Below are 26,798 nucleotides of genomic sequence, written 5' to 3'. Positions count from 1 at the left end.
CTTTCTAAATGTTTTAACCGTTACAAGACTATGCCGCCAAACCAGTCCATTGACTTCACATAGTGATTTAAAAAAAAAAAAAAAACTTTTTCAAGTTACTGGTTAGGTATTTTTGCGTTCAACGTTTGTCGTTATAAAGATTTTTATACCTTCTAAATTGTAAAAAAATGTACGTTTGAATGCTTTTCGTGATTATTAAAATGTTTTTCTTTGAAACACAAGATCTTTGAGGTTATAACATAACTAGTGTTAATGCTGCTGATGAGACGTTATTCCTTGAAACACGTGTACAGCATATTGAAATTTACAATATATTTGATGTTTTTTTTTTGTATTTTAAACGGTTGTTTTATAAACTTTGTCCATTATACTTAAGTCCAGAAAAAGTACCAATGTCCTGACCGCACCTTAGCGCAGGAGCTTACAAATTACATTACAATTTGATTTTCGTACTCTTGGTAAACGCAATTGATAATCAAACTAATTCAGGAAACGTGCGTTAGATTCGATGACTAAATACAAAACAAATCATTACTTTTTCCAAGATAGGGATGACCAAACCAGTCAACAGTATGATGACGCTCAAATGTTTACGAAAAAGACGTATTCAGGTTAACATTACGAATGCTGGGCAATTCGGCCCAAAGACATTTCTGATCACATCAATTTCAAGTGTGTATTTGAACATTCCAAAACATAGGTTATTAGAAAAGTATAACAGGGCTAACAAATAAAAAGTGCTATGAATTTATAGTTTTTTTTCGGGAGTGTTTGTTGTTTCACTTATGGATGAATCATAATTCTAAAGAAGTTTATGCGATAGCTACATTACACATAACATTGCTACATTAGACAAATTATTTTGAATGTACAAGTAATTATATTAGATATGACAGGAAATGATGAATTGGTAATCAATAATGAAGCTTTCCACTTTCAAAAAGGAAAATGCAGTTTTCATTTGAGTCCTGGAAAATTCGGAAGATACATTTATTTTCGCTCTTCTTTAATTTAGAAAAATGCGATGGGTACTGGAAGTATTTCCTTATCAAATATTTCTTGAATTAATCAAATATCAAGAACATTAAACGAAACCCGGACTGTTCAGCTTTCTTCAAAGAACTTCTAAGAGTTTAATTTACCATTTTCAATTAATGGACGGTACTGTCATCAGAGTCTACACCTAATATTTTGATTGAGTGCACATTTTTGTAGTCAAAATAAGGCAGATATAAACCTGGTGCATAGAATTTCAAGAAAATTGTTCGTCAGTTGTCATTCCAGAATTACTTCCAATGTCGGTGGCTCTTAATGTAGCAAAGCAGAATCAATCATTATTATCATTGATATTATTTGTACAATATCTGTATTACAGAAACCAATGGTAAAATAAATGCATATGTCAAAAAGGAAATGTACACATCAAGTTGATGTTTTACTCCTAAGCAAATACAAACACATCAACAACAATACAAAAGCACATGCCCTTGTAACCAGTATTTCTTCTTTATCCCAAAACGTATCATTAAATCATTGAGTTTCAATGGTTGAGTTATTACGTGTTTTCTCAGACATGTCCGGTTGCTATTTATTGCTGTTTGTACTATGACAAATTTTTCTTAGGCGACAAACTTGTGCAATTTAACTAATGTTTCCGATAAATACATTAATATAAATCGGTTTGTACTATCAATCTGTCGGTTTTTTTTCTTTCTTTTTTTGGTGGGGGTGGGGGGTTGGAGGATTTTCCTATACATTTGGCTTCTAAACTACTCCCCGTTGTATGTATTTATTGTGGGACATTAACCTCAGAATATTACTCACTCAACACGAATGTAATCTCCATCGTAACCCTTTATGTTCCATTGCACATTGCATTTTCATAATGAATGTTGGTATTTATTAGATAGAATTTCATACATTCAAAACAAATATATTCAACATATAATGATCACAGACAATCTACATACTATAATTAAACAAAAGATAAGGAAAAAAAAGGACACACAAAAAATCTAAAGCATTAGCAATATGAACTCTCATATTGTAAAAAAAAAGAAAACAAGAGTTATATCAGGTGCTCTAGAAGGGTAAACATGTCGCGTTCCACCAGTGACACTCGTCATATTACAAGTTAGTTCAATCCGGTAATAGTCTAGCAACAATGATGCAGCTTCACATACTAGTCAGTAAGGGGCTTCGTCAAAAACAATTCACACTAGGGCGAAATAAACTAATTACTCATGCGACAAAAATACCGTTGTGCCAAAAATTTACTTGCATACTTTGAGCGGACATTGTTCAACCCGGTGGGGTTGTTGTCTCTTTGACATATTCACCATATCCATTAGCTCGATATTCAAAGGAAATGGAAGGTATTGTGTTATTCCAATGCCCTGACACGAAGTACAGTGTGATTTATGATAGTAACTGAGAACTATAGTGAATCATTTTACTTAGCTACTTTGACGGTCATCAGTGAAGTAGGTTTTAGTTACTATATTCAAAATGTTTGTGTATGTGTAGATGTCTTGTGGGTGGGGCTAAAATGAACGAGAAAGGTCTGCTTTCGAGTTTATTTTAGACTCGTCCATGCTGTATCAACAAATAACCAATCATTTCGAATATAGTAAATCACATTTGCCATGATTCAGTTGACGTCACGGTGGGCAGTTCCCGCCATTTTCCCACGTGTTGGTAATAAATAAATCTATAAATTAATAATAATTGCATTTCATTTAGAGTCGATATGATAATAAACTTATGCTCTATTGAGAAAATTTCTATTTCAAATAGTATTATTTATTAAATATTATTATGTAATATTTTTTATTAAGAACAGGAGCCCCAGCACGTAGGAGCTTGGATAAATGTTATCTACTCCTGTATCTTTCTTAATATAAATTTTACAAAGTACTTAAGTAATAGTGTCAGCGTCTGTTGACTTGAACTCAAGACATGCATCCTGATACCCCAAAGATTTAAATTTGTGTATGCTAGAGTGACTGTTCTCATCAAAAACAACATCTTTACAATTTTATTTGCAACATTTACAAAAAAGCATTAAAAGTATCACAAACATCTTTGTCAACATTAATAATTTTGTTGTTTTCGACTAATACAATTTTTTGCTGCCTATATTTTGATTTTTTTTTATAATAAATGGTTTAACTGTACTGTAAAGATCTTTTAATTTTTTACCACCAGCACATCCTTCTTGACAATAAGTATTTACAGATTTTCTTTTAAGTTTAGTGACAAGATTTCGTTGTTTTCTATACTTCTCCCATGTCTTGCCAGATCTATATTTTTCAAATTTGTTTTGTAACATTTGTTTTGTACATATGGCTTTCTGCAATTCTCTATTCATATATCTATTCCTTGCAAGGATACCTCTGCTATATTGGTACATGTTCATTAATAACATTTAGTACTTTCTCTTCAAAATCAGTATATAGAATAATACAGCCATTTGTATTGGCATCAGTATTGTGCAAAAATTCAATGTTATCAAGATCACGTACATATTTGTAAACACCAACATATCTTTAAAACACCTGTTTTGCAATTTGACATTTCCAAAAATTGGAGTTTTGCCTTTTATAAGAGTACATGTAGATATCATATGGTGATAATCACTGATCCCTATATTGAAAGTTAATGTTTTAAAACATTTATCACTCCTATTTGTAAGTTTCACATCAACTAATGAAGAGTCATAGCCCTTCATGAAACAGATAGGTTTATATACAATATTTGTGAGACCAAAAATATCACATAAATCATCAAGAGACTTTGATTTTTCAGAAACTAATGAATGATTATTTTAATCTCCAATAACCATATAATTTTCAATAAATTTTGAGCCTTTGTCAAGTAAAATATTCATATTTGTACTAAATATATCCTTTGACATAGATGGTGGAATATAGATTGCATAGACTAACCATTTAACTTTGTCAATAGTGATTTGATATACAATATTTTGTAGAGTCTTACAATCCTGTCTTCTGTGCGCTAGAAAGTGGCTAGACCTTCTCCATGTTCTGTTCTGTCTCGACGTTGTAGCTTGTAAATAATGAGTCCAAATAATGAGTCTCTGAAAAATCTAATTTAGTCTCTGATTTATAAAAAAGTCAACAACTTTACCAAGAAGACCTTGATGTATCTCATCAAATTAATAACGTAAACTGTTAATATTGAGATTACATACAAGGGCATATCATTTTGCTCCGAGTCTGATGTTGATAATTCAATAGTCACTTCATAGATTTCAGATGTTTCTAAGAAAGAGTCAGTATGCGATCGACGCATACACGTATCCAAGGTTCAGTTTATTTTCATTATACCGAAAAATCAGATGGTGTAATTTTGGTCTTTGGTCTTTACTTTATGGTCTGTGTTGTATATGTCTGTTTTTCATGTCTGGTCTTTGTCCCTGGATTATATTCTTTTGATTACCGCTATAATCTTGGTTCACTTGATTACTCTTTGGCGCATTAGATGTGCCACAAATACCAGCAAGCTTCGCATGATACTGATCCATGATTTTCTGCGACTGGCCAGTTAAAACAGTAGCCGATGAGAGAGGCATAGCCGAAAACACTACAATAATAAATTATTCAATGTGGGGGTATGGATGAAAATCTAAATTTGTCACCAAAATGGATCATATCTAATCTTTATGTTGAGACGAGCAAACAATTGAAAAGGTCATTGAAAAGATTTTTGTGAAAAAAGACTTAAAAACTAAACGAAATTAGAAAAAAAAATATTAGCTGGTTATGATTGACTTTTAGAAAATCTAGGGATCTTCGTAGAGGTCCGCGTGAAAATCACTTTTAGTTTCGTTATTTATTTTTCTTTTTGAAACTCTGGGTGTCTTCTCAGTTCTGAGAAGTCCGTGGTCATACGTATGTTTATTTTCAAAATTAAATGCATTCTTTGAAACTATATATGTGAATTGACTAATGCTTTTCATGAACATCATTTCACTGTCGTTTTGTCATATTGAAATTATGTACCACTTCTGAAGCGACAAAAGGATAAATGGAAATTATAGTATTTTCAAGCATTCGCTAGCTGATTATAAATTATTATTATTATTATTATTTATTTAGTGATAATAATTAAACCCTATACATTTATTTTGTATGTGGGCTGAACCAGCGACATTTGAACGTCAAATAGAATAAACACTACTGTCAAAATCTGACACAATCCATCGTTTATATGTCAATATGAGGAACATCTAGACTGTTTGAAGGCACTGAATGGAACACCTTTTTATTTCCCTCCGTTGGAAAATAGAGACAAGAAAGGCGAAATTAAGCTCTGCACTCAGGCGATCGGGGTAAAATACTATCGTCTGTGTCAAAACAATGTGTTCAGAGGATAGGGATGGAAGGGTACTTTCAAATAGTAATCACCCTTGGATATTGATTTTTGACTTAGGAAATGAAGACAGATATATTTGTTGTAGTTCTCTACCTCCTATGTTTGCGATAATTAACCCTTTCAGACATTTTTTATACAGAAATCGGAAGAAAGCTGTAACCTTGAAATATATTTAAGATTTAAAATTAACGAATATACTTCTTTCCAACTGATTTATTCACTTTCTCAATTTTAGAGGCCATCTAGATCTTGCTAAATAATGATGATATTAACCAAGGCTTAACATACCCATAATTCAGTTTATTTCACAATCTCCGCGCTCTACAGAGAAAGTCCATTCCCATTCCAACCCCTCCCCCATATACATACAATGCATGGTAAGTGTATCCCATTCTGTAATCTTTAATATGGTTAAAGCTTCATTCGAAAGGTTTGTGAGTATCAGTAGTACAATATTGTAAAGATACGAAACATACATTTGTTTACTCATGATTGTAGTGCTGGTATTGATCTTTCTTTGATCTGGATTTCAGACAAGAGTGACAATTATGCCCAACAGATATTGACAATCAACATACGCTTTTCATCTACTCAATAAAGGTACATTTACTTTCAATTTTCAAAGCACCTTCCTTGTTGCAGAACTAAACAAGAAACGTTGATAATCCTTGTTTCAAAAGTCAAGCCCTTACGAATCCTCCTCCATATAATATAATATCTGTATATGTTCTTATGCGACACACGATGAAATATAAAGGACGCATTGACTTCAATAAAGTTATAAATTTCACATAAAAACAACGTTAATGTCATTTGCTCATACTTTGTGCGAAAAAATATGGGAATATGATTTATAGCTTTTGAAATATTTCTACTTTTATAATTCAGGTGAATTTGCAAAGTATAAAAGTATCATCATGAAAAAGGTTCAGGTGGTTGATTTGAGTACTTGAGTTTTGAAAGGTGGTTAAATTTCAAGCGGTCAGTAATACATCAAAATGTAGTGTTGTAATTACGTTTGGAATTATATATTTCTTTAAACAAACTCTCTACAAAACATGATATAAATTAAATCATGCTAATTTTCCACTCAAATAGCGTTTTGGTTTCTGAGAGTGAAATCTAGTTGGCTGAAATCGCCCGGAATATATTGTAAAAGCCTAAATGCAGATTTGATGTCCATTTTTGCAACAAAGAATATACAATTACCATAATAATACATACAAAGTCACAAGAGTAAATGAGCCACTCAGACTTCACTCAAAATGGGAGCATGGACTAGGTGCAGCAGTAGGGAAAGCGTCCTTTGCTTTTCTAGAAACATCCACCGAGTTGCTCATAAAAAAGCAAGTCCGGTGTAGACGAAATAGGAAAACAAACACGACACGTTGAACAAATCGGTTATCATGATGGATACACCGTAACGATCCACGAGTTCATGACGACGAGCATTAAACTTCTGTAGTGATGACTTTAATCTTGGAACAATATAATCGTGTTCCAGAAGCCTAATTGTAAAAAGTCTAGTGCGATACAAAACGTCTGCGTAGTTAAGGCAAGTTCTGGCATTGCGTATGAGTTTTGATATGAAAACTCCATGTGCAGGTGCTGAAGGGATGTTGCTACAGCTGAAAGGAATGAAAAGTCATCGCGTTTGTCATATAGTTTGATGAATAGTTTTCCTCTATCATCGATCTCTAAGTGTAGATCAACATATGAGGCTGAATTCACAGTGTCTATAGTATCCTTCATCTCAATTTGTTTGGGTTTGATTAGAACAGTGATGAACAGTGGGAACACTTGTTAATTAGAATAACACAGCCGTCAATATATATAATGTATTCTTTTAATGGTTATTGCCAAATAATAGTCCTTCAACTCAGTAAAATGTTATCCATATTTATTGTTAGTACAATATGTTCTTCTTCATGGGTTGATTCTAAAATACCACCATGCCACAGGCAGGAGCATTATCAACGTTGAATGCATATCACATTTAAAGCCCAGTCAATTTATCGATTATGTCTTCAACATAAGCAAGTGGACATTACCATGCGATACTGTTAGGCCTCTTGACCTTTTACTCACCTTATTGAATACGACATGGTCACGTCTTAAGGAGGTAGACCTAAGGTAATGGAATGGAAATAACTCTTGAAATCAGTGATATGTTTGTTTCATATTCAAAGCCTATCAAGCTTCCATTTGAAACAGAATGAAATCAGTTGAAATGGTGAGTACAAACGTTCCAATGATTTGTTGATGAGTTGTATCCCTTACTCTAGGTCTACCTCTTTTAGCAATAAGGATCGCTTATTTTTCTTTTATAGGAAATAAAAACCATTAACAACCATTCGGACTAACGTTAATACGTATATGTTTAACCCTATCTTTACGTGACATAGTATTTTAAACTTTATTGCTTTTAACAAGCAAACAAACACGGCGGTAAAACGTTCAGTTAGAAATAGGGGAAAATCTTCTGGAAATTCCTCTTTTTAAAAAAAGGTCATCAAAAGTCAATAAATATAAATTTCCTCCAGAAGTGGCAAAACTTAAAACAAAAGAGAAATCTGTATTTAACATAGAAAGATGGTATCTCGTGGATATCTAATATTATTGATTTTCATTGAGCAGTGCAAGTAGTTTTATTTTCATTTATAAGAGTATTTATCATAGAAATTATTTTTGCAAGAAACTAAATTGATATTTTTTTGCATTTATGTGAAATATGATACAGTAGTTGTGGTTTTTTTTTAAATCTCACGGATATAGAAAAAAAACCGTGTCTCTGTAAGTGAATAAACATTAAACATGTATTTTTTTTAAACATTTTTTAATAATCGCCATCACCATCTTCTTCATCATCATTTAGATATGATAATATATATTTCAAACACAGATTAACAATGTATAACAACTGTATCCATTTAAAACTAAAATTGTGATATTTGAAAGGTTTTCAGCTTTACATATAGGTCTTACTTTCTTTATAGGTATTTTAACAGAAGCTAGATTTATTCATATACGGTAAGAACTTTATTATATAACTATTGATTAGGGTAAGATGTTACAAAAAAAAATGTTCTCTACTCACTGCAAAACAGTTTTATGAAAATATTGCATTGTTATGTCTGCAGTCATTATATGTTTTTTTTTTTATTCAACTCAAGATTTGTCAAAAAATGATTAATATAATCTTATCTTTCGACAATTATCGAAGCTGTAAAGGTAACGATCAAACTTTTAACTGATTTTAACCTTGAATAACTATTCTATTAGTGATTGTTATTATTAACACATTCAAATGTGTGGCTCGGGGTTCAGGTTATGTTTTTTGTAAATTGATCTTCGTTGTTTCTCTGCTAAGTTTTTATGCTTCGTCTTTAAATTCTCACAATTGAGTTTTAACTTTATTATGCTGATTATATATAAAAAAATCAATTTTGTAGTCAGATATACAAAGGAAAAACATCAAGTACAGACTATTTTTTTCGTTTATCTCCCGTTTACATGGTTATCTAAGATTATTCTTATAAGAAATTGCCGCGGTTTACCACCTTGTATAATGTCGTGCATTGTATAGCAACAAACGCCTTTTATTATTTTTTTGTTCAAAATAAAATACCTGCTTTAATAAATAACAACTCTTATAGATTATAGACGACTGAGCTGTCATCATACAGTTTTTGTATAATTAATCGATTAATTAGTTTTTGCAATCAACTTAAAGGGGTTCAACAGAGGAGGTAGCTGCCATAGCGGCTGTAGTTTGCTTAGTAGTGTCAATATGCGGTTGCTTCTGTAGATATTGGTGTACATCACAACGGAGACGACAACAGACATCGCGCCCAGTGTGTACTCGACGAGCACCATCTGTTTACACGGTACCATCACAGTCTTAAATAAAGTACTGTATGCTTGTATAATTGTACTATCCTTAGTTTGTGATCTAGACAATCGGACTGCATTATTTTCGTCATATTCGATATTTTTGTAAATTATATAAGGATAGCGTTTAGCAGGAAGTTTCATAATGGACATTTTGTTAGTTACTAGCTGACATGCATGTTTTCTTATTGGATGCTCCAAAAATAAGTCAAATGAAAAATACTGCTTACCATTGTCAATAAATAGTCACAAATAGGCGTAGGAACTTTTTTTGTCTATCAAATGTAGTGTAGACAACACATATTGATCTCGTCCATATTGTACTAGAATCCCGTATTTTAGTTGTCGAATACGCGGCTCGGCTAAATATACTGGTTTTCGAAAAAAGGTTGATTGCGATATTTTTGTATATTGTATACTACAGTGTATGATAACCTAATATTTATTGTTTATATGTTTAAAAACACTATACACCAATTACTTATTCCCTGACTGGATTTAACAGTGTTTATACATTAGCTTTTCTTTGCAACTTGAAAATATTTAAATATTAATAAACAAGAGAGTTTACAATAGAATTATGAAAATAAACAACAAAATAACAATTTGATATTTTATTATGTGATTGCTTTTTTCATATAATTAAACAACCTCAAATGTATTTGAAACACTAAAAAACAAACTTGTAAGTTAGGTGTATACATGTACTTAGTTATTAAGAACATTTGTTTAGGTTATATGTCCTACATGTTCTTTATGTTAATAGATCGATTCTGAAATGCCACATTATAATAGTTTTGTGTTTTGGATTGTTATTTTATTATTGTTGTGATGTTTCTCCGAGGATGTGATTTGTCACTTTTCCAAACGCCTCTAGGTTTATGATTTTGAAGAAATACTTGGGAACAGAAGTGAAAGCTTAGATCGTTCCGTTTTTGTTTTTGTTTTTTTTTATTTGTTTGTTTTTTGTATTTGTTTTTTGATTTTGTTATAATTGAGCATTACGCATAAGGTTAAAAATACTGTAAGTGATAGAAGTTTTAACATTATTGATGTAAGACTTCTTTTCTCCTGACTGTTACAATTAAAAATCGCTCTCGATTTCTAGCTTAAAGCCAAAACTCGTTATGAGTAATGTGTTTATCAATTTTCGAACTTACAGTAAGGCATTTCTTTTGTTTTTTTCAATACCTCACTTTACTTTATTTTACGACAAGTATTTGCGTCGTCTTCTTGTTTAATATTATTGATAAAACAGCGACGAATGGTCCTTCAAAAGAGTTTTATGATGTAAAAAATGTTTGGATTACCCGTGCAGGCCTGATGAACAGGAAAAATCCTCTTAAACAAAATTATTGATTCTGATATTTAAACGAGTACCACATCAATGTCAAATTAAGGGTAAGAATGAAAGCTCTTAAGAACTGTATTAGGGTGTAGCACCAGTCAATGAACTTTATTGAACAAAAGTATATCGGAGTAACATGCAGATACGAGCGTTGTATGGAGTCTATAGTCATTGGATACAACACTTTGAAAGTAAAACAAGATATGCACAGTAGGGAATTAGGAAAGTGTAACGCATATGTTAGAACTTTTTCAGTACAAGATATAGATATACAACAAGTAAAAATTGAAAGACAATTCTAACGAGATTACTAGCTTTTAATGTTAAGGTTGATCATACCTATTACAAGGAGCATACTTTTCTGTAATCTTGTAAAAGCATTCAAACATATATTTTCTATTAAATAATAGTGTTTGAAGTGATATGAAAGTAATATATTGAAATTATTTCAAATGATTTTTTACATAAGAATAGGAGTGGTAAAATAAAAAAGCATCGTTCAAGCCGAAATAATAGGATGGAAAATTCTTTCTAAGGGGAGGTAATTACAAGAAAATGTTCTATTGAAATGTATAGGGTATTTTTTTAATATTGCAAGGAAAAGTTCGATGACCCCTATTTCTCGATTTGAAATATGGAAGATGGTCAGTTAAGTGTTATTTGTATAAAGTTAAAAGCCATTTATTTACCAGTTGTTGCGAAATATTGTAAATTCCCTACAAAATCCATATAAAATGTAGTAAAATATTGGCTTTAAGAAGGTTCAATTATCGCAAAATCAAGTTCGGCGACAGTAACCTATGTTTTTTTACATTGAAATCCTAAAGTATGTCAGGGACATTTTTTGCGAAAAAAAACTAGGAAAATTATCTACTAGAATTATAAGATATAATCCACCTTAAACATTGTTAGGTTGTGTTACGTGAAAACCCAAATTTATATGAATCATTTCGTGTGTACTGTTGAATACACTAGTTGAAATATTTACAATAGATATTTTGTCAATATTCTTCAAAAGTGTCCTCTTCTGGTGGTTCGAACCCATCCTTAAAAAGAAGGTTAATACGATGTCACTAATTTAAAGCCACTTATCTTGATACGCTTTCTTTTTCGCAAACAAAATGTTTCGAGTGTTGCGAAAGTAGGCAATTTCATATCATAAAAAGTAAAGATGGATTAATATTCCGTAATTTTGCTTTTTGCATAAATAATACAGCCAAAGGAGAGACATGATGATCAATAAACCATTCATGAATTCAAAAGGCACACACAAAATACACAAGTTCATTTTGCTCATAATATTATTGAAGATGAAGTGCATTTTCAAGTCTCAAAAATCGGAAAATTATGATCATTTTCCTTTTTTCTCTTTGAATTTTAACTGATGCACAACCTCATTTGGATATATACCTTACTACGATATGTTATAAAGTATCTATTCATTTAAATAGCAGTCCGCCTAAGAATCATGCAATTTTCACTGAAAGTGATCTATAGATATTTTATCCCAATTGACTTTAAATCAGTTGAATATATAAGAAAAACAATCAATAAAATGAAAAAATGAAAAATGTTTCCACCGTTACCATAGCAACAACCATTCCTTAGCAACCACCTTAGGGCCCAATAATCACAAAAACGTCACAATTTGAATGTATTTTTTTTATATTTAATGGTGGAAATTTACCAAACTAAATAATTATATTAATGAAGTGTCTTATAGAAAACAATTTACAGTACAAAGCAATCTGGTTGGATTAGATCTGGTTACCATAGCAACCAAAATTCTTAATTTTTGACAATTTGAAATATACAAAAATAGGCTATGTTCAGACTTGTTTTGCTAACAAGAGCAAGAAGATATTAATTAAATGTATGCATGGATGTGTAGTAGATGCTCTCCTCTGAAACATATCAAAAATAAAAATATGAGCATATCTTTGTTTTTTGCTCATTTGGACCTTAAATCACCCTAATAAAGACTTTTCTTTTCTTAACGCTTTTGATACAAACTTTGTCCAGACCATAACTTTTTTTGTCTTTTGACCTAGACTTCTAATATTTGGTATGTTGGTATATCCTCTCGGGGCAGAGTGTCACGTACCAGAGTTGGTGACCTTTGACCTTGGCCTTTAACCTCAAGGTCAAATAACTTTAAAATTTTGGCAAAATATGACACATAATTTTGTCTGTGCCATTACTTTTTGGTTTTTTTACTTAGATATCTGACCTGTTTGACATTTAATTAAATCACATCAAGTTAGAGTGTAATGTTCTATATTGGAGGACTCCTGACCTTGGCTTTTGACTCCAAGGTCAACATTTTTTCCGGGCTATAATATTCTTTTGTCTTTTTACGTAGACATCTGATATTTGAATGGGGTTATGTTTTCTCAAAGCAAGACGTCTTGTACTAGATTGGTTGACATTTGAACTTGACCTTTGACCTCATGGTCAAATAACATATCAACTTTTGACTTGATGAGTGTTAATGAGGACAGATGTCATATGACTGATACTAAATTGTTTTTATTAATTTCTGTATTTTGAGAGAATTCATTCAGACCCAAGAATAAAATTTCTTGTTTTTGTTGATCAACTCTTGACATTATATCCCATTTCCATTTTAACTCCTGTTTTATTTAAATGCACATCTCCTTATCAAAATGTCTCAGGATTACATTCTTTTGATTTCCGCTAGAATCCTGGTTTCCATGATTATTGTTGTAAGCATGAACATGTAGGTTCTTGTTTACAGAATATTTTAAAATGTTTTATAATTTTGTTGCTTTAACATAATGTCACAATACTGTAACTTACTCAAACACGGAATTTTTTGCCAGACATTTAGATAAGAACAATTGGAAAATCAACATTACATTTTGTAATATATTATAGAAACATTATAAATGGATAACTAGAGTCTTAAGAGAGCCTGAATCGTTCACCTGGTTGACCATTTGCTTATTAGAAAAAATGGCATTGAGACAGGCTAAGTTAAAATTAACTGAATAGTCAAATGCTGGAAATGCTTTTAATAGCATTTTATGACCTGAACCAGAATTTTGATGAAGGCAACAGTTTTTGAATTATTAAAAAAAAAAAAAAAAAACTCTTCTGACCCCTATGTTCCATTTTCAGTATAGGCAACCATGTACATTTTAAGGGATTAAAAATCACAAGTAATTTCGAGCACAATACACTAAAAAATTAATATGCTTTATTACCATTAACTGATCTTAAATGGTTTTAGAGAAGATTTTCAAAATTGCAAATGTACATGTGGAACAATTAAGAATTGTTTCAGGAGCAATAACTTCTATATTAGTAGTAGAAAATGTCGGTATTGGTCAATCTTACGATGCTGAACTATATAACCATCCATAAAAGGGCAACAATCTTTGAGGTTTTTGCAAAAAAATTGCCTTCTAACCCCTATGTTCTATTTTAAGTAACAGGGGTATGATTTTGTCATGGATGAAGAATCCCAACATTTATTTTGTGTGGAATACCATACAGAACAATTGTTATTGAGGAGAATATTTTCAAAGTAGTACATACGAGGAATGCCAAAAAAAAAACTTAACTTCTTTTTACATCAGTTGTAAACATCAACTGCAGATTTTCGGCATAGGTCTTCTCTTTATCCAGGACAATATTATCCCCTGCCAGAATTAGTTAAAGGCAACGTTTTTTTAGTTAGTTTTAAATGAATGCCTTTAAACACCTATGTTCTATTTCTAGTAACGGAAGCTATGTTTTTTTCACGGATCCTAAATACCAACATTCATTTTGAGCAAAATTATCTAGAGGAGGAGAATTTCGAAAATGTGTCGATTAGGAGGGACGCCAAGTGATAGCATAAGCTTACTTGGCCTTTGGCAAGGAGTGCTAAAAATAACAAATGTTTGTTTACTGGCCTGTTACTCTATATCTATTACCTGTAGCTGTCTAGAAACTATGTGAGAACCAAACATGGGTAACCTAAAATTATACATTTCATCTTGTCGTGGCATTTAAGAATAAATTGCATAATTGTAAAATGCGAACTACTTTAATTTATAGTCAACAAGTTTACATGATCTTTCTACTTATTATTGACCATACATGAGATCAGAAGTAAACTTTAATACAGTCAATGAAATGTAATTCGTTTGGATATATCCGTTTATGACTTCAGTTATATAATCCTGCCTTTTATATTTAATGAGGTATGATACCAAACGTACTAAATCATGATGTTTTTACAAAAAAAAAGTTTTTTTGTCTTCTTTGGCATATTCCTTTATATATTTTCCCTATATTCAACTATGCTGGAACACAGACATAAACATGTAGGTAGATTTATAAGAGAAATACATTTAGAAGGACCTAGATAAAAAAGGAATTAGATTGTTAAATCAGGTATAGAAAAGATTGCAACAAAAATGAAATTTAAAAAAAGATTTTTGAAAATGATTTTATAGGCATTAGAAAAAATTGAAACAAAATAAAATTTAAAAAAAGATTTTTGAAAAAGTCAACTATGACAACAGACAACTACAACGAACACAAAGTGATGGCAATAGCTCACACAGACCTTCGTCCCAGATGAGCTTGAATATACGATGAGAAAACCAACCTCTTCTAACTAAATTCTGTTACTCAGAATGTTAGTTTAAAAGTCAGACTTTGAGTAATTAAAGTTTTAATTAATTTAAATTAAATATCATCTATAGGAACAAAATGTAAACTTGACCTGTAACATATCATTGTGAACTTATCATGTCATTATTTGCAAGCGTTTAGAAAAAAAGTCCTTAAAATGATTATTTCTGTAAATGTTGCAAAGTTCAAGGCCCGTAATTTCGGTAAAATCATAGGAGTGAAACCAAACACAAACTTGTATTGTAACTTATCACGGTTAATTTATAATAAAATCATGTCAATATCTGCAAATATTCAGTGTGAGTTTTGATAATTGTAAAGCCTGTAATTTCGGTAAAAATTGTCGAAAAGTAAACTTGACCTTTAACTTATCATGGTGAACTTATTAACCAAAAAAATATTTCAATACCGGCAAGTGTTTAAAAAAAATCCGGAAAACTTGATGGACTAACGGTAAGACGAACGGGTCAAACACATTATACCCTGCGCAACTGTATTGCGTGGGGTATAATTATTTAAGTTCAGAGTTCTTCTCCTTTGAAATTAAGAGAACGCATATTCCATAACAGATGTTAAAGATGAGTACTGCTACTGGAGTTACACACAATTAGGTGATAAAGGGCAAGTGATTCTTTACATTTACGACATACTGTGAGGTGAAATATTGCATGAAATCAGTTATCAACTTAAGCCAAAATTGTGTATGTCATTTGACCATTAGATCAAAGGTCATGTTCAAAAGTCACACACCTTGGTACATGACACTCAACCTTGGCGTGATATACCCACATACCAAATGTCAGATATCTTAGTAAAAAGGCGAAAAAGTTATGGCACAGACAAAACTTTGGGTGGTATTTTGCCAAAATGTGTATCTGATTTGACCATGAGGATGACAGGTTAAATTCAGGTAAAATTTCATCTATTCTGGTACACAACACTCCACCTTGAGCGGATATACCAACATACTAAATATTAGAAGTCTAGGTTAAAAGACAAAAAGCATTATGGTATGGATAAATTTTGTATGAATGGCGTCAAACTTTGGTATGTTATTTGATCATGAGGTCTAAAGTCAACTTCAAATGTCAACCACCCTAGTATGTGATGCCTGGCCTTCAGGTTTTATAATCCAATACCAAATATCAGACGTCTAAGTTGAAAGTTTTAGCCCAGACAAAATTTTGTATGGTATTTGGCCAAAATTGTGTATGTCATTTGACCTTGGAGTCAAAGGTCAAAGGTCAAGGTCAAAAGGTATCTTATCTTGAACATTACACTCTACCTTAATGTGATTTACTTACATACCAAAAATCAGATATCTTGGTAAAGACAAAAAAACAATATGGCGAAGACAAAGTTTTTTTATGGTATTTTGCCATAACTTTTATGTTATTCGTCCCCGGGGCCAAAGGTCAAGGTCAAAGGCCACCTATCTAAACATTACTCCCTGCCTTGGTGTGATATACTTAAATCCCAACGATCATATATCTAAGTAAAAAGACCAAAACATAATGGCACAGACAAAATTATGTATCGTATTTTGCCAAATTTTGTATGTTATTTGACCTTGAGGTTAAAGCTAAAGGTCAAAAGTCTCCCACTCTGATATGCAACATTCTACCCTGAGAGGATATACCAACATACTAAATATTAGAAGTCTAGGTCTAAAAACAAAAAAGTTATGGTCTGGACAAAGTTTGTATGAAAAATGTTAAGAAGAAGAAAAGTCCTTTCAGGGGATGATTTTGGGTCCAGATGAGCAAAAAAGAAAGATATGCTACATATTTTTATTTTTGCTATTTTTCATTGGAGAGCACCTACTACATATCCATGCATATATTTAATTAATATCTTCTTGCTCTTGTTAGCAAAACGGGTCTGAACATGGCCTATTTTCGTACATTTCAAATTGTCAAAAATTAAGAATTTTGGTTGCTATGGTAACCAGATCTAAACCAATCAGATTGCTTTGTACTTTATTGTGAATTGTTTTTCCTAAGACATACTTCATTGATATAATTATGTAGTTTGAAATGAACTTGAGCAAACGAACTTGAGATAAAGGATACTACAGACACTGTGAAGTCAGTCCCATATCTTGACCTACATTTAGAAATCGATGGTATGGGAAAACTATTGACCAAACTTTACGACAAACGTGATGAATTTTCATTTAGAATTGTCAACTTTCCTTTCATCCTTTCATCTGTGGCAACATCCCTTCGGCACCTGCGTATGGAGTGTTCATTTCACAACTCATACGTTATGCCAAAGCTTGCCAAAACTACGCACACTTTTTGTATCGCGCTAGAACTTTAACAAATAGGTTTCTGGAACAGGGTTATGTTGCTACAAGATTGAAGTAATCACTACAGAAGTTTTATTGTCGTCATCATGAACTCGTGGATCGTTATGGTGTATCCATCTGCACCATGAAAACTGATTTATTCAACGTGTCATAGTTTTCCTTTCCTCGTTGGTCTACCCCGGATTTGACTTTTTATGACCAACTCGGCGGGTGTTTCTAGAACAGCAGAGGACGTTTATCCTACTGGTGCACCTAGTCCGTGCTCCCAGTTTTAGTGGAGTCCGAGTTGCTCATTTGCTTTTGTTACTTTGGATGTATGATTTTAGTTACTTTGTGCTCTTTGTTGTGTATGTCTGTTTTCCATGTCTGGTCTTTGTCCCTTGATTACATTCTTTTGATTACCGCTATAACCTTGGTTCCCTTGATTACTCTTTGATAAATTTCCACCATTAGATATTAAAAAAAATACATTCAAATTGTGATGTTTTGTATTTTTAGGCCCAACATTGGTCGTTGCTATGGTTACGGTGAAAATATGTTTCATTTTTTATATGAATTCTAGTTTTTCCATTAAATCCTACATATTGCAGGTCAATTTGGTTCAAATGTCTGACATCGATAAATCACCAACTACAGGATTCTTAGGTGGTCTGCTTTTTAATAATCATGAAAAATGGTGGTATGGGACAAGATATCACCTCCTTGTAATTCTATTATTTTGTTACAAAAATAAATGTTTAAATTCTCCAAAAGTCACTTCTAATCATTTTTAGCAGGAAAAATTGAATGGAGATAAGTTATATCATTGTTTCAATGTTTCACTACTTCTTTTGACAAATAATTGTCCATAGATACATAATATGCCTGAACCTACTTTTTACCAAAAGTTAGAATTTTGGACCTTTTTCAAATTAGTACCTGGGCTGAGATAACCCGGTGCATCCCCAAACTCATCAACCAAAATATTATTTTCTGGTACGCCAAAAAAAAAAAATAAAATAAACTGAAGCTTAGTACCATTGTAAAGTTGATACATTGGGCTACACAATGGTACCTAAATTTGTTTAGTTTGTTCACACTTGCTATCCCAGGAAAGCTTAGACGTTCACACAATTGAGTCACAAAAATCTTGACATTTTTATCCAGTGGGGTACAAATATAGGCTTATACTGAGAAAGAATCCGAGAATATTCTTTGGCGACAAATTAATTCGGTAATGGGAGGTATAATGGTACCTAAAAATCACCATAAAGTTGATGAGTGGGGAGTGCACGGTAGACCCTCCCAGCCCATGGACTAAATGATTCAATTTAATTCAGTTTTACATGATTATTTGATGGACAGCTACGTGCGTGTTATAATATATATACAAAAAATGGTTAAACGGGGTTCAAACATTCAAATAAAAAAGGAAAATATTATCATTAATACCTCAAGCGCACAAAGTACATCCATTATGTGTTGTGACATTGGTTCTTGTTCATATTCTTCTGTTTGGCACAATACTTCTATCTGCCTCAATTTCCCAAAGTAAAAATCGCGTTCCTTTTCAAGAGATTCTTTATCCATTTTAACGTCCATGATCTATAAACAGATAATTACTAAATGTGACTATTGAGTACTCTTTCCATTAAATACACGCATTACTGCATTATGGCACACAGGTGTAATAGCACCATAGACATATTTACCATGTACATGATGATACTACTTCAGTCATTATTGCTTTCTGTTTTTTGATATATATGCGAGTTTCAGTTAATATGTAGTTATGTATTGCATGTGAATGATGTAAAAAAAACTTCATAGAAAGAAAGAGAAAGACGATTAATGAATTGATCATTTTAGTAATGGACTTTGCTTCTTTCTACATTAAGTTAAGGATTTTTGTCAAACTATACAGGTTATAATTAATATTTCTTTAATGGTTACTTCAAGTATTCTTAAAATATAACTCATGACATCTTCATTATTAAAACGTGACAAATCTTACTTGCTGTCGTAAATCCTCGATTTCTTCTTTCAAATGTGTCATATCGTTTATTGCAGAATCAACTCGATATGTTTTGGAAGACTTAGTGCTTTTTAATGAGTTTTTGACTGTAAAGACAAATGGTTAATTTTGCTTTAGATGCTTTATAAGTGAAGTATCTAACATCGATTTCGGCACAAATGAATATTTTCGTATTGGGCGATTAGAACACAAATCGCTCTCAGTGACATAGAACTAATTGTGTCGATAGTCCCTTTAATTTTCAGTTCTAGGAAAAATAAAATTTAATATAATATAATGATGTATAATGTATAATAATCATATAATAAGATTGGTAATTAAAAAAAACATCGTAAATATATCTATATGTCGAATAATGAATCTATCTTCTTTTTAAAATTAACTTTTTGTCTAACCATTAATTTTCTATTCTATATTCCTCTTTTCCCTATACTCAGTTAAAATCCCGACTCAAAAACATTATACATCGTTGTTACTAAAATAAAGGAAGTACACTTAGATACAGAGCTATTGTGCTTGGAAGAGATTCTTCATACTTTGTGGAAAAAAAGGATTCCAAATCATCTCCCACATATACCAAAGATGATATTTTTAAAATGCTAGAATTTTCGATCGAGAACATATGTGTCCAGTGTGGTGGACGCGTTTTAACAACGGTCGACATTCCGATAGGAACAAACGATGCTTCTCTACTCGCTGACCTATTCCTTCACTCTTATGAGGCTGACTTTATAGCTGATCTAATCCAAATAAAGGAACATAGTTTCCGCTATACAGATGACGTATTACCGTTAAACAGTTCTACTTTTGGGGAGTTTATTCATTGAATCTACCCCAAAGAACTTAAGATAAAGGATACTACAGACGCTGTGAAGCAACCTCATATCTTGACCTACACTTAGAGATCGAAGGTAAAGGAAACCTTTGACCAAACTCTGCGACAAACGCGGTGACTTTTCATTCCTTATTGTCAACTTTCCTTTCATCTGTGGCAACATCCATTCAGTACCTGCGTATGGAGTTTTTCATTGCATAACTCATACGTTATGCCAGAACTTGCCGTAACTACGCACGCAGACGTTTGTTCTGCCTTAAAGTTCTTACAATTAGGCTTCTGGAACAAGGTTATGTTGCAACAAGAGTGGTCATCACTTCAAAAGTTTTATGGTCGTCATCATGAAATCGTGGATCGTTACAGTGTATCCTTCTGCACCATGAGAACCGATTTGATCAACGTGTCATAGTTTTCCTTTCCTCTTGTCGTCTACCCCGGACTTGACTTTTTTATGAGCAGCTCGGCGATGTTTGTAGAAAAGCAAGGGACGATTACCCTATCGTTTCACCAGGTCCATGCTCCCAGTTTATAGAGTTAATTATTTTATTTTTGTTGCTATCTACGTATTATTTTGGTTATTTTATGTTATTTGTTGTGTGTGTCTGTGTGTGTTTTCATGTCTGGTGTTTTCCCTGGATTACATTTTTTTTAATCTTGGTTCCCTTAATTACGCTTACAAACGATTTTGAGAATACTTCGATTCATGTAAGTAAAGAAACAGATTAGAGAGGAGAAAGGCACAATAAGTGTCCATGGAATGTTGATAAAGACTGTAAAAGGCTTACGTGGCCGTCTAGTTCGTTTCCCAATGACGGATTGAGGTCTCTGTCGAGCTTTTGATCCCCCAGAATTTGCGTCAAAGTACAATTTGAACCATTGAACAAACTCAAAATTGTCTTGAAATTTCCCCTTTACGAGTCTCTCAACTGGTATTATCTACAATAATATGACGTTAAAGAAGTACATGTATGTCAAAATTTACAAAACAATTCATGAAAATTGCAACAATTATTACTAATCCACATAAAATTCAAGCACTGTCAGTGGTACAGGTGATTCATTACGTAAAAAATCAACCCAAAATATTATAATGTAACTAATAATTCTTTCTGTATACATATTTGTATTTTTGAGTATACCATGTATTCATCTCCAACTTATATCAATAAAATCAAGAAAGATAACTCTTGCAAAATACTTATGCCATGTACAGCCTATACAATTATGTTTCTGTATCTCAAAAGTGTTAACACCGAATACTACGATTTGTTATATGTCCTGTAACTGAAATGTGATACAGGCGGAAACGAAACGGCGTAAAGCAAAGTAATGATACTGCGTAAAGTAAGGCAATATTTTAAAAATGTTCAAAACTACATTCAGATTTCCAGTACAAAAATATCTACAATATGGTACATAAAAATGAGCTATACTTGTATCACAGTGAGTTTTAAACTAGTTGTGTTAAACATTTCAAACCTTATCCGTTCCTGTCTTCTTGAATGCATTTTGCAGTATCTTAAAGTTGTCAATGTATTCGTGTTCAAGCTTGGTTTGGAATTTAACTCTGTGTAATGGAATTGCTCCTGTAATATACAATTCTACGATTCAAATTTATATGGAAAATTCACTCAAAACAGTATGTAGTAAATTAAATGTGAAGAATATCAGACCCCTCATCTAGAGGTTCTTTAATTTCATACACCGTTTATACCTTCAACGAGAGAGTAAATGATTTAAATGAAAAGATTGATGAAAAAGATGACGACAGAGATTTTTAAATTAACCTGATTTCTGTGTTTGTATAATGCAGGCTTATTGTTTATTTTCCGTTCGTTTTGATTTATCTTGGTTTTTGTTTTGGTTTTGTTTTTTTAATGATTGCATTTCTGAGAATATTTGATAAATAAAACAGGCGTGCTTTGTAGTAGATCAACAGGTCGAGTCGGATTTTTGATAAATTGATTTTAGAAATATGAGGCCGTATGGCTATGTTCGACTTCACTTAGACTAATTTTACATATACTACTTTGAACAATCCAATCTTATGCTATATCACATATGACAACTACTTAATCTAAAGTATTTACATATGACTTGACTAGAAACAATAACCTCTTATATTTAGAGCCAGCTGCTACTAGACGGAACCCGATACACTTATTTTTAAGGCGAGGTTTAACTAAAAACCGTCTTACCAGGAAAAAGAAGGTCCGTTGCTTGACAGTAAGCAGCACCTATAGAAATGCAATGATACAAATATGATTAAAAGTGTCAACAAACGGCTGAAAAAATGTATTTAACAATGTAAACTTAATCATTTCATGACGGTTTTCAAGTTGCTTGTTCTGCATATTGAATTACCATACCAATGTCAGAAATATCTTCCAAAATTTTTAAAAGTTAGTAAGAGCAAAATCCGCATTAAACTATAATTCACACTGATTCTAATATTAACTGAGACAAAAACTGTGCTAACAAACATGTTCATTATACAGCATGCGCTATGCTAATAAATTCAACCTTCATAATTCTTTAACCTATTCCTTTCCTTGTTCTATGGCAACCTACCGCTACACAATTCCTCAATCTTATGATAGTTTGAATTAAGAGTGCTATTGATCCAGAACAGAATGTCGTTTCTGCTCCAATTCTTTGATGTGTGGTTGTTAGTTAACTTTACGTTTACAGCTGTCATGTTCTGCAAAAATAATATTAAGAAGCTTTTTTATATTATCTTTAAAAGTTCTATGATTCGAGATGTACCACTTAATCAAGTCTTTAATATCTCTGCTGGACGTATGTGAGATTGCAACTTTTTTATCAAGGATGAACTAAATAAAAAAATATAATTCAGCCGCACGGAAAAAATCGAAAAATAAAGATGGATATAGCAGAAGAAATTGGCCCTCTAATTTATATATTAATAAGTAAACGTCTTGAGTTTTCCGGTAAACAGCTGTATATTTTTACAGTTTTTATTGTTCGGAACCTACGTATTTTTTCAGCGCAGTCGTACTTAAAAGACAACTTTTAAAAGTCACTAAATGGCAGAAGTCGGTGTATATATTAAGTCTTAGATCTTAAGTGCATTTCAGTTATTCCCACTTACAATGAAGTTCCTTTGGGTTTTAACTCGGAAACAAAGTCGGAAAACGATAAAAAAAATAAATAAACACCTGATTACTACTATCGATGTACTTTATACTTTAAGTTGAAGCAAATTAACAAAATGTATGATATACATTGCATATTTCTATGAAGCAAATAGATTTGATTTGAATACTGCTGCAAATAAAACCAGTAACAGACAAAAATATATTAACAATAAATTATACGTAGCAACTGTTAACAACGCAGTATACAAAAACAAACAAACAAAAAACGAACAAAACTTAAGACAAACAAACCAAAAGATAAAACAAAAAACATAACCAAGGTTAAATCAATGTGAACCACGGTACGTTTTTTTTTTTGGTTTTTTGAGACAAAACTATCAAACTATCTACAATTCAAGCCACTTGAACAAGCAATAACGTGGATGAGTAATCAAGGGAACCAATATTCTAGCGGAAATCAAAAGAATGTAATCCAGGGACAAAGACCAGGCATGGAAAACAGACAAACACAACACAAAAAATAAAGTAACTAAAATATCACATACAAAGTAACAAAAGTAACTGAGCAACTCGGCTCTACTAAAACTGGGAGCATGGACCAGATTGATCACTTTAGTCAATATATTGAGTGTTGAAAATGTTGTACATTGAATATTTCAATCTGTTATTTACTGGGTGTTTTTATTCATCTGTATATCTCGTGAAGTTAAAATATGTTACATATGGCCTAATTTCGTTTTTACCAGATGTTTTTACTGTTTTAGAGTCTAAAAATATATTATTGTTCCTTGATAGACAAATATCTACAATGATAAACACATTCACAAAATAAAGAATAAAACAAACAAAAGAAAAAAAATGCATCACCTACCTCTAAATGTTAAATGTATAGAATAAAGAGAGCAGTAATTTATTAATAATTAATTAGTAAGTATGTTGATAAGTTCGCTTCAGTGATTTATTGACTGAAGCAATTGTTTCTGGGTAACGTAACATTAGGTATACATCAATTATTTACCTGTTTATAGGTTATCTGTTGGTAAGTTGAATGATTTTCTTATTTCAATCGCAACTTGCCCTTATGTATTACAGAATGGTCTTGTTGATATATTTTTTTACATAAGATGAAGAAAACGCGTGTTTATGATATTAAGTTATGTTATAAATTGTTTCATGTTTTTAATTAGTATAATGTTGTAATAAGCTGAAATAGTCATTTACGAAATACGTGAAATGTTGTGTGTTACTGTTTTTCACGTTAACATAGCTTGTTTGTTCGTATCGATATTAATATGTATTGATAATTTATTACAGTAAGTATAATCATACAATGTATATTATCATTTACTTTTGCGTCCATACAACGTTTATACATGTAGCATATGTACCCAAACTGAACACAAGGCGTTCAGGTATTGATTCATCCGTATTGATATCAAAGAAATATCAGAAAATGAAATAAAAATGATTTTCAAACAAATTTAAAGTTGTGGTCGCAAGCGATCAAATTTAATTTAGTCCTCTTGCGTTCCCCAAATGTCCACTGTCTGGGAATCCAAAATATATAATTTGGCTAATGGTTTTAAGCCTAAATATCGATTTTCAATTCTGTCCAATTTTATTAATTGGAAAGAGTGAATAACCAAAATATGAGATAGCCTACAATTTCCGCACACTCGATAAATCTTAATGCGTTCTTTTCAAAAGTGATCATGTTTTAGTTATTCACGACAACCAGTTGATTATCCTATTAATATATTATTAAAATTTCATCCATTATTCGTTGCTATTTTTAGCATAAACTTCGTGTACGGCGGATTGATATTTGTGTTGTGCCGCTTTGTGATGTTTTGGCGGGAGAAAACCTGAGAGTGAAATTACAGAATTTTTTTATAGTATTCTTACACGAGGAACACATTCTGTAAAACACTACTACATGTATCTAAATGATAACTTGTTTTTAAATGGCGGCCGATGGGGATAATTTGAAATATGCATTAAATCACTCGGTCTTGAGCAGCTATATACTTGATTTATGATAAAGTTTTCTTTAATTATTTTAGAAAAAAAAAACACGTAAAAAATCAATAATAATTCTAAATTGAATACTGTAATATGCCTTTTCGTGAATTATCATGATAATGGTTCAAAATGGTTATTCTGCCGGTAAAAGGCGTCAATTGTATTATCTGCATAATTCCATTCATTATCGGCATCGCATCCTATAATTCAAAACAATTTTGAAAGACTATAGTTATCAGTAGCCCTATTGACTTCGAATTTTGAAATCGACAACCATATCACGTTGTCGGTTCAAGGCCGCAATTTGCAATGCCAATTTTATATGTCAATTTCACTGAATGAGAGTCTACAAGAAGATTAAAAAATCGATGAATATTACAGATAGTTTGGGCTTGGAATCATAAGGATTAATTACCGCTTTTTCAAAATTTGTGGGACCATTCGTTAACAAACCTAACATTAAAGTCCTTTGTTCTGTGAGTGAATGGTGAATGATTTTATACATCGATAAATTTTAAATCCTGTACAAAAATTAGTCATACAATGTATTTGTTTCGTTAACATGGGTTCAAAGGATTGTTTCTTGGGTGTCCAAAGATTTCACATTCGTATGTATAGTTGTACTTCCTGTGAATTGTCTTTTAAATATGTTCTAAAATTATAAAATGATGGTAATTATTTTAGGGTTTGCATAGTTGTAGCAAATCCAATTTTACTGTTAACACAGTAACACAATATTGTTTATATTTTGTTTCATAAAAGCAGCCTAGAGTTGACAGGTTTGGATTTGTCGGGATATGTCGGGACGAGTAGCTAGTCCAATAACTAATGTTTATTAAAGTATAGCAGCTTTAATTTGTCATGATGTCTTCTTTTATATACATGTATGTTTCAAATCTCCAGCTTTTTGCACTTCTTTTAGCATTGAGAAGTAACATATATGTCCAAGGGCGACCATAGTTAGCTTTGGTTTACATGGAATTATCAAAAGATGCTTCTGCAGAATTTTAGTTGTGAAGGGTATATCAAATATGCTTATATTTACTCAAAGATTAACGTGGATTGGACATATTGTTCCAGTTATGACAGGAAGTAGTCATATTTTCGTGTAAAACGCTATTTTTATTGTTGGCAAAAACCATTTCTGTCAACGATTTTGTTAAAAAATGTAGTGTTATTAAGCTATAAATGTTGCCCAAAAATATCGACTTATT

The 26,798-nt window shown here is 31.8% G+C and overlaps 1 protein-coding gene and 1 long non-coding RNA gene across 3 annotated transcripts; one reads left to right on the top strand and one right to left on the bottom strand.

Moving 5' to 3' along the window:
• Positions 1 to 7,935: 7,935 nt before the first annotated feature.
• LOC148628351 (uncharacterized) lies at positions 7,936 to 9,545 on the top strand. 2 transcript variants are annotated; one of them, XR_015923124.1, is made up of 3 exons: positions 7,936 to 8,035; positions 8,394 to 8,427; positions 9,131 to 9,545. It is a non-coding gene; the product is annotated as an uncharacterized LOC148628351 (long non-coding RNA). The 2 variants fall into 2 exon arrangements; XR_015923125.1 differs by having other exon boundaries at positions 7,940 to 8,035; positions 9,206 to 9,545.
• A 1,175-nt stretch (positions 9,546 to 10,720) lies between these two features.
• On the bottom strand, positions 10,721 to 23,141 carry LOC148628350 (microtubule-associated protein RP/EB family member 3-like). The gene is made up of 7 exons (XM_088586082.1): positions 23,015 to 23,141; positions 22,642 to 22,680; positions 21,923 to 22,029; positions 21,229 to 21,379; positions 19,588 to 19,694; positions 19,026 to 19,178; positions 10,721 to 11,682 (listed from the first exon to the last, which is right to left on the bottom strand). The coding sequence occupies exons 1-7, from the start codon at positions 23,139 to 23,141 to the stop codon at positions 11,638 to 11,640; spliced, it is 729 nt and encodes a 242-aa protein (XP_088442208.1). The 3' UTR covers positions 10,721 to 11,637.
• Positions 23,142 to 26,798: the final 3,657 nt, after the last annotated feature.

Source organism: Perna viridis, chromosome 1 (genome assembly GCF_037379345.1).
Source record: "Perna viridis isolate PV_CMFRI_1.1 ecotype Kerala chromosome 1, ASM3737934v1, whole genome shotgun sequence".
Classification (NCBI taxonomy): domain Eukaryota; kingdom Metazoa; phylum Mollusca; class Bivalvia; order Mytilida; family Mytilidae; genus Perna; species Perna viridis.
The sequence above is the reverse complement of the archived record's forward strand: the minus strand, read 5'-3'. Positions and strand labels throughout refer to the sequence as shown.